Raw genomic sequence first — 8,681 nt, 5'->3', positions numbered from 1 at the left:
CCGGACGCAGGTGCTCAGAAGGACGGCTGGACGACTTAACTTGCTCCGGCCACAGGTGCTGAGACGGACTGGACTCTCGGAGTCGGGGCTCCGGGGAACAGGATGCTGGCACGGCGGCGGGAACTGGAGGTCGCTGCGACTCTGAAGCGGCAGCTCGACACCGGAGGGCAAGCAGATTGTCGGCGAGATGTCCCGTGGATCGACACCGGTGGGCAGGCAGATCGACGGTGAGATGTCCTGTTGATCGACACCGGTGGGCAGGCAGATCGACGGTGTGATGTCCCGTGGATCGACCCCACAGGCTGGTAGATTGACAGGTACTCAAGGCGGAAGACGGTACTCGGGTTAAAGCTGGTTTGGGAATCAAGATGGAACCTTCAGTTCCAGCCACCTCCGAGTCGCAGCGACCTCCATTTCCCACCGCTGGGCCAGCATCCTGTTCCCCGACTCCGAGAGTCCGAGTCCGGTCCGCCTGAGCACCTGTGTCCGGAGCAGGTTCGGCAGTTCTGACGTCCGCCGGAGCACCGGTGTCCGGAGCCCTTCTGTCCTCCGGTGCCGATCCACGGGACATCTCACCGTCGATCTGCCTGCCCTCCGGTGTCGATCCACGGGACATAGAAGGGCTCCACACACAGGTGCTCAGGCGGACCAGACTAGGACTCTCAGAGTCGGGGCTCACAACAGGATGCTGGCCGGCGGCGGGAACTGGAATTCGGTGCGACTCGGAGGCGGCTGGACCTGGAGGTTCCGTCTTGATTCCCGAACCAGCTTTAACCCGAGTACCGTCTTCTGCCTCGAGTACCTGTCAATCTACCAGCCCTCTGGTGTCGATCCACGGGATATCTCACCGTTGATCTGGCTGCTCTCCGCTGTCGAGCTGCCGCTTCCGAGCCGCAGCAACCTCCAATTTCTGCCGCCGGGCCAGCATCCTTTTCCCCGGAGCCCCGACTCCGAGAGTCCGGTCTGCCTGAGCACCTTTGTCTGGGGTAAGTTTGGTCGTCCAGCTTACCTTCTGAGCACCTGTGTCGGCCAGAAGGACGGCTGGATGACCGAACTTTCGCCGAACGCAGGTGCTCAGAATGACGGCTGGACGACCGAACTTGCTCCAGACACAGGTGCTCAGACGGACTGGACTCTCGGAGTTGGGGCTCCAGGAAACAGGATGCTGGCCCGGTGGCGGGAACTGGAGGTCGCTGCGGCTCTGAAGCGGCAGCTCGACACCGGAGGGCAGGCAGGTTGTCGTTGAGATGTCCCGTGGATCAACATCGGAGGGCAGAAGGGCTCCGGACACCGGTGCTCCGGCGGGCGGCTGGACTGCTGAACTGGGCCAGCATCCTTTTCCCCAGAGCCCCGACTCCAAGAGTCCGGTCTGCCTGAGCACCTGTGTCTGGGGCAAGTTTTGTCGTCCAGCTTACCTTCTGAGCACCTGTGTCAGCCAGAAGGACGGCTGGACGACCGAACTTTCGCCGGACGCAGGTGCTCAGACGGACTGGACTCTCGGAGTCGGGGCTCCGGGGAACAGGATGCTGGCATGGCGGCGGGAACTGGAGGTCGCTGCGACTCGGAAGCGGCAGCTCGACACCGGAGGGCAGGCAGATCGTCGGCGAGATGTCCCGTGGATCGACACCGGAGGGCAGAAAGGCTCCGGACACCGGTGCTCTGGTGGACGGCCGGACTGAAGAACTTGCTCCGGACGCAGGTGCTCAGGCGGACTTGCTCTCCGAGTCGGGGTTCCGGGGAACAGGATGCTGGTATGGCAGCTCGACGGTGTGATTCCCGTGGATCGACACCGGAGGTCAGGCAGTTCGACGGTGTGGTACCCGAGGTCCGACACCGGAAGTAAGTCATCTTGACGGTGTGGTACTCGAGGTCCGACACCGGAGGTCAGGCAGCTCGACGGTGTGATTCCCGTGGATCGACACCGGAGGTCAGGCAGTTCGACGGTGTGGTACCCGAGATCCGACACCGGAAGTAAGTCATCTCGACGGTGTGGTACCCGAGGTCCGACACCGGAGGTCAGGCAGCTCGACGGTGTGATTCCCGTCGATCAACACCGGAGGTCAGGCAGTTCAATGGTGTGGTACCCGAGGTCCGACACTGGAAGTAAGTCATCTCGACGGTGTGGTACCCGAGGTCCGACAACGGAGGTCAGGCAGCTCGACGGTGTGATTCCCGTGGATCGACACCGGAGGTAAGGCAGCTCGACGGTGTGGTACACGAGGTCCGACACCGGAGGTCAGGCAGCTCGACGGTGTGATTCCCGTGGATCGACACCGGAGGTCAGGCAGCTCGACGGTGTGGTACTCGAGGTCCGACACCGGAGGTCAGGCAGCTCGACGGTGTGATTCCCGTGGATCGACACCGGAGGTCAGGCAGCTCGACGGTGTGATTCCTGTGGATCGACACCGAAGGTAAGGCAGTTCAATGGTGTGGTACCCGAGGTCCGACACTGGAAGTAAGTCATCTCGACGGTGTGGTACCCGAGGTCCAACAACGAAGGTAAGGCAGCTCGACGGTGTGGTAAACCGGGGTCCTACACCGGAGGTCAGGCTGATCGACGATTAGCCGTTGTTGCTTGCGGTCGGTTGCTCCGAGTCCGGAGTGGAGCGACGCATGTGGCAGCGGCGGCTGCGCCGCGATGGTCTGGGTTGTTGAGGTGTGTGAGATAGACAGGAGAGATGGGGCAGAGGGTGGATGAAGGAAGGGGAGACTGGGGAGGGAGGTGGGGAGGTGAAGCGGGGAGGAAGATGTTTCTATTGAGCCCCGTCCACATTTCTGTCATGTCTTTTCCTTGACAGAAAGCTGAAGCACCCAGTTTCCTTTTTCTCATCCTTCTCCTCCTTCACTTTGTTTTTTCTCTCCTGCTTTTCCAACCTTTTAAAGAAGAACCACCTCTTCTTTTTCTCCACTGGCAGACAGATATGTAGCAGCACTTTGTTGTCCTCTCTCAGCTGATATATGTCTGCCTCCTGGCTCTGATGTATATCGCACAACATGTGGTTCCTAGCGATCTGTTCTTTCAATTTATCGGTCAGACCTTGGTTGATGGCTTGCATGGAAACGAGCATGTTTTCAGAGTCTTTCAGGTTCAGCGAGAGGCTCTCGTTGTGTTCGCTGAGAGCAGAGAGTTTTCCTGCGTAGTCTTCAACCATCTTGTTGTAGTTGATGATCGCTGTCCCCTTCAGACCCTTCAGCTTGTCTATGCGCTCATCAGCGACCATGAGACTCTTCTGTAGACGGCTTGATTTAACCTCGCCATCATGGACCCTTTGACAGAAGCTCCACTTTTCACTGTCAGACCTTTGTTGGGATGCCTCCAGGTCTCTGACACGCTTTCTCAGGCGCTCAATCTCGGCGTTGGCAAGGGTGAGCTTCACTTTAAGAGGATTGGCTTTCGGAGGTCGGCCCTGAGGAGCGGCACCGGGTGTAGCGGCCTGCGGCGGTGGGGAGACGGCACCGGGTGTAGCGGCCTGCGGCGGTGGGGAGACGGCACCGGGTGTAGCGGCCTGCGGCGGTGGGGAGATGGCACTGGGTGTAGCAGTAGGCTTTATTATGATGCTACTGGTGCCCTGAGCATTACATACTGTGATCTTGCACTCAACGTTCTTGCTGATGTCCATGGCGCTAACAGAAGAGTCTTGAAAAGGAACGTTCTTGCGGATGTCCATGGCGCTAACAGAAGAGTCTTGAAAAAGACCGATGGTATCGGTAGAATATATGTCTTTAAAAAGACTGTTGTTGTGTGTTGAAGATGGTCTCTGTTAGATGATCTCTGGTAGATATACACCGACTGTCCTTAACTGTTTGGCTTCAATCTTCGATTTGAAGCCAAACATTTCATCTCCATGGATACATAACAGGGAGGAAGGAGTTTCACTTCTGTTACCAAGGAGACGGAAAGCTAGACTCGTTTCTGTGTAGGAGGTGTTGATTTGTTGTTAGTATTTTGTTATTGTTTAAAGGCTCCTATAGTGGCAGCTTATTTTACCGTCCTTCTTGGCCACTTCATGTCCAACTTACGTGCTCTTGCAGGCTAAAGTTGTCTTGTTAGCTGTCCAATGATGAGGCTCGTAGCTTGTAGTCAAAAGTAGTTTTATTCGATGTAAACAAAAAATAAAGAAAATCCTTATGCAATAACTGGAGTACCAAAACACTGACCCTCTGCTGGCTATTACTAAAAAGTCCATAATCTGCCATCTATAAATCTGCAGGTGTTTGCACCGTGTCCCTACGGTGTTTGTTTTGTGATGTATGTGTGAGTGAGCTGCCCTAACTCTGCCAATTCCCCCAACGGGATTAATAAATACTCCATCTATCCAGCCGTCCATCCCGAAATCTCCATGTCATGTTGCAGGTGTGAGAGATGTTGTCGGAGACAAGGGAGTGACTGTGTTCACCGTGGCGACTGACAGTAAGAGCATGTTACCACCTCTGTGTCAAATCCTCAAGACTCTTTGCTGCAGTCCGATGTGCTCCTCAGGGTACAAGGTGCTGATGCAGAGCAATACAATTTCAGCTCTTGGGGTGAGAGAAACTGTTTATTAAAAGTCTTAAGATGTCCAGGTCTAAAACAAAGAGATTTAAATGTTTTGAATCTTTTACAGACTATACAGATCATGGTGGGCCTGTTCAACATCGGACTTGGGCCAGGACGAACAAGCCTTCATCCTGAGGATTTTGCCCATTTGGGAGCTGCATACTGGCTGGGCGGCGTGGTAAAATAATATTGGGAGAATATTCTTTTGCTTTGGTTTCATATTACTATAGAGAGCCAAGGCAAAAGCAGGGGTTTTGTTGATGTTTTTGTAACGCCTCATGAAACGGACACAATTACCAGAACTTTAAAATGCATTTAAACGCTCCATTGGCTGTTTGAAGAATAACTCGTGGAAATATCACTGGCTTCTTTTTCTCATGTCCTCTCTTCAGTTCATCGTAGCTGGAATCCTGTCCCTTCTTGCCAACCGGTTCCCCTGTCCTTGCTTGGTAAGTAAAGACTAAAGGCCCTTTCAGACATGCACCTCTTATCCTGGCTCTCTTACTGAAGCGTTTGGTGCGGCTGGTCTGGCTGGGGGGGGTCGGAGGATGACGTGGGCTGTGACTTAAATGCAGCTGCAGAAGTTCTCTGCATTAGTTCATCTGCATGTGCCTGTCAATCAGTGACCTGATTTTCTCCTCGCTGTCAGGTTAAAGAATTAACAATAACGTTATAAAACAGCGTCATTCTGACCAACAGTCTCTTCTCGTATTTTCACTTTATATTCTGTCGCATATTATGAAACAGGCAGCAGATCTTTGCTCATGAATAATGTTTTTGATTATGAAATTGAAGAATGCATTTGTTGCAATCATAACATTTTGAACTCCCTGCTCCCTCTTGTGCACCTGGCGCCAAATGAATAAATAAATGTCCACTCCTGTCTGTTTGAAACTAAGGTTTAACGAAAAGAAGAAAAAGGGACACTGTGAAGTCAAAAGAATAACGTATTCTTTCCTCTCAGGTGGGCTTTGCTGTGTTGGTGAACATAGTTGGATCTATCTTCGGCGTTGTTGGCATTGGGATGTATGCCACAGACATTAACGATGTCTCTAACGCCAGGTTTTGTGACGGGTACAATGCTCATCGTTCTGGTGACGACTGCAAATATGTGAGATACTTTTTCCAGGTAAGCATACCTTTAAAGGATAAAGCTGTTTTTATTTTTGTTGTTGTCAACACATCCTGTTAAAAACAACGAACCAATAATGTTAGTTCAGCCCGTCTATCCGCACTTTTCAACTTCTTTACTCTGTCTGTGGCTCTCAGCTCCAAGCTCAGTCGTTTCTGCTGAAGTCATAAATCATTAAAAAACTTCCTACATATTTAGATTTCTTTTTTTATTTAATGGCTCCACAAAACCTGGACAATGTAGTCTTCAGCAATTGTTACTCAGAGGAGTTAATAGAGCATTTGTTGGGACTATTTTCAGCTGTTTTTAAAAAAATAAATAGATAATCTATGGAAAAGAATGGAACTCAGAGGAATTTGAATTCAATATTTATTTTTGTCCTTTAATGAGATTTGTTGACAATAACAAAAATATTGAATTTTTCCAGCCTTTAATGTTAAACTTGAAAACACAATCATACAGTATGGAGCATTCTGCGGAGTCTTGATCGTGTAATTCTAAACCGACTTTGGCAGTTTCATAGTGCAGGAATCTGTCTGCATTCGATTGTACCTGATAAATCATTAACGTTCACATTTTAAAGTTTAGTTTAAAATATCTGCAAATCAAACTGAATTCCTTCTTTTTCTTTCTTTCTTGTCGTGTATCAGCGTTTGATGACAGCCATGGACATTACTATGATCGTCCTGACTGTCCTCCAGCTGTGCGTCTGCATCGGCGTCACTGTTCTGGGCATCAGAGCTCTCTTCAACATGAGGAAGGAAGAGGTACGAACACACCCGAGCACAATCCACGTCAATTACTGATCAATAGTACTTTAAGTAGTAGTCCTAGTATCTGCAGGAAATCCAACATCAGCGTTAGTAATGGAAGTAGTTGTAGTAGGTGTACAGTATGTGGTTAGATCAGTGAGTGTAGTATACAACATGAGTAACACTATAAAGTTGACTTTCTTGAACTTTGTCATGTTGTCACTTTATGTAAGTTTACTTTGTTGTGTGTCAGCAGGGAGGCAGAGATGAGGACATTTACCAGCCAGTGTTGAAGGAAGTCCTCATGACCAGTCCTGGTGCTTAAAATCTATTAATCATGCATCCAAACACAAGAGGATGGTGTAGGAGTATGATAAGCAACACATCATTGTAATCCTTCAACATATCAGCTTAAAACAAATCAAAACTGCTTTATTTCTAATCACAAATACACTGCAATTATATGCTGAAGAGAAAGTTCCGTCCGCTCTTTTATCAACTTCTGGATTATAAACATTATGTAAACTTTCTTCAATAAAGGTAAAAATGTTGACAATGTTTTTGAGTTTTTCAAATTTCAAGAATGAGATTCCATTCACTTCATTGAGGAGACAGACAAATCAAACTCTTGGCAGATTAAAACTAAATCATCAGCATGGCCTTTCTGGGATAGTAGTAACTTCTCCATATTCACCAAGGGTATTACAGTACGCACAATCTGAAGTACACAAAATAAAACACGAGATGGCGCAGCAGAGACACTGCATTATAGAGACGGGTTATGTTTTAGAGCGGACCGAAAAATCACTCTGGAGGAATTTGTATCCCCCCTATACGTTTTGCTGAAAATGTTACAAATAAGCCACTGGAAAATTTGCATATTACAATGGCTATTAAATTCCGGTCCTTTCAGTCATTTTACAACTTTATTTACAATTGTATACGAGTTTTATACACATTTTTATAAGAATGTAAAAATGGTGAAGACTGTCTAAAGAATTTGAAAGTGGATAAAGTTTTAATTTTCAAATGCCGGTTTTCTGTGAGCCTGCCAAAAGAAATTCCATTCACTTCAATTGTATTTGGGAGGAAGTCATCGCTATAACCCAAACCATCTGCATGCCTGGATACATGCTTTGAATGATCATAACACTACCATTTACCATACCTGTAGGAGAACGTAGGTCGTAGGAAATACGAGAATTGATTTTAAACATTTTTGTATTCCGTTATTAAGCCTACTCTCATTGATAAGAATGTGATGCACATAATAATAGATTTGAATCAACACCTAATTATAACTCTGGTGAGGGTATGCTGTGTTGCAGGACTGTAATGACATTGTTTGCCACTAGGTGGTGTCCATTCTCTTAAATACACACACGCTCTTGTACGTTACCTGCTGTGTTGTTCCTTCAGTTGTGCATCTACACCTTTACTTACTTTGAGAAGGGAGCAAGCTCTACTTTATCCAGTACTGATATTAGCTTCATTAATATTGATGGTATAGGTTTTAATCACTGAAAAGGAATATTGAATAAAGGTTAAATAAATGGTAAATGTCAATGCAGTATTTGTGACAGCTAAGTACAAATACTTGTTTTCTTAACATATATTCAGCATTTAAACTTTGGTCCTAAGCTTGGGGTAAAATGAGAGGAATGTTGGAGGAGACAAAGCATGACACTTAATTCAAGACAAATATTTGTGAAGGCCCAGGTATACAATGCACGGCTCACCACTGAGGCCATCAAACGACAGTGCTGAATCATTGCTTTGGGTTCCAGATTGAACTTTTTTTCTGGTTTTGCATTGATTTTTAAGAAAAACTGACGTTAATAAAGTTTTTCTGAACTCATTCAAAGTTTCGGCAACAATGTAAGTCAATCTGAGGTTTGCTTTTTGGTTTTTATTGCAATAGATACAATTAGATACAGTGATTAACTGAAAAGTACTCTTTAATCACACCTAAATGCATCCAACTAACAAACCAAGCGACGTGACTTCATTTGATTTTAGTTTTTTTAAAGATACAATCCCATATTTTGTGAAGCACTCATACATTAAAAACTGTGTGTAGTTTTCAAATATTGCAACACTGAGCTGAGAGGAAATTGTGAATTCTGGGAAGCTATTGGGCAGAGCCGGAGTTTTGTTGTTATAAACTCTAGACTCTCAAACACGTGGAGATGACGGAGGCACCTGTCCTAATTTGGTGCAGCCTACAAGATTCTGTTCTCATTTAAATGACAGCAGGTGC

General features: G+C 47.6%; 1 protein-coding gene across 2 annotated transcripts; it reads left to right on the top strand.

The window, feature by feature from the left end:
• Positions 1 to 3,575: 3,575 nt before the first annotated feature.
• LOC137891708 (high affinity immunoglobulin epsilon receptor subunit beta-like) lies at positions 3,576 to 6,979 on the top strand. Of its 2 annotated transcripts, none has more exons than XM_068736457.1 (6): positions 3,576 to 4,524; positions 4,605 to 4,715; positions 4,930 to 4,986; positions 5,502 to 5,666; positions 6,320 to 6,436; positions 6,675 to 6,979. In XM_068736457.1, the coding sequence occupies exons 1-6, from the start codon at positions 4,420 to 4,422 to the stop codon at positions 6,744 to 6,746; spliced, it is 627 nt and encodes a 208-aa protein (XP_068592558.1). In that variant the 5' UTR covers positions 3,576 to 4,419; the 3' UTR covers positions 6,747 to 6,979. The 2 variants fall into 2 exon arrangements, with proteins under 2 accessions (XP_068592558.1, XP_068592559.1); XM_068736458.1 differs by having other exon boundaries at positions 3,595 to 4,524; positions 6,678 to 6,979.
• Positions 6,980 to 8,681: the final 1,702 nt, after the last annotated feature.

The sequence above is a fragment of the Cebidichthys violaceus genome, unplaced genomic scaffold (genome assembly GCF_023349555.1).
Source record: "Cebidichthys violaceus isolate CVI_PGR_0920_01 unplaced genomic scaffold, fCebVio1.0.p SCAF_7, whole genome shotgun sequence".
NCBI lineage: Eukaryota > Metazoa > Chordata > Actinopteri > Perciformes > Stichaeidae > Cebidichthys > Cebidichthys violaceus.
This window is presented reverse-complemented; position numbering and strand designations above follow the sequence as displayed.

Excerpts from the sequence above, each read along its gene's own strand:
- LOC137891708 (XM_068736457.1), top strand. The coding sequence starts at position 4,420 with ATGTTACCACCTCTGTGTCAAATCCTCAAGACTCTTTGCTGCAGTCCG. Across the intron at positions 4,716-4,929 it reads CATACTGGCTGGGCGGCGTG|TTCATCGTAGCTGGAATCCT; the intron begins GTAAAATAATAT and ends TCCTCTCTTCAG. Across the intron at positions 6,437-6,674 it reads TCAACATGAGGAAGGAAGAG|CAGGGAGGCAGAGATGAGGA; the intron begins GTACGAACACAC and ends GTTGTGTGTCAG.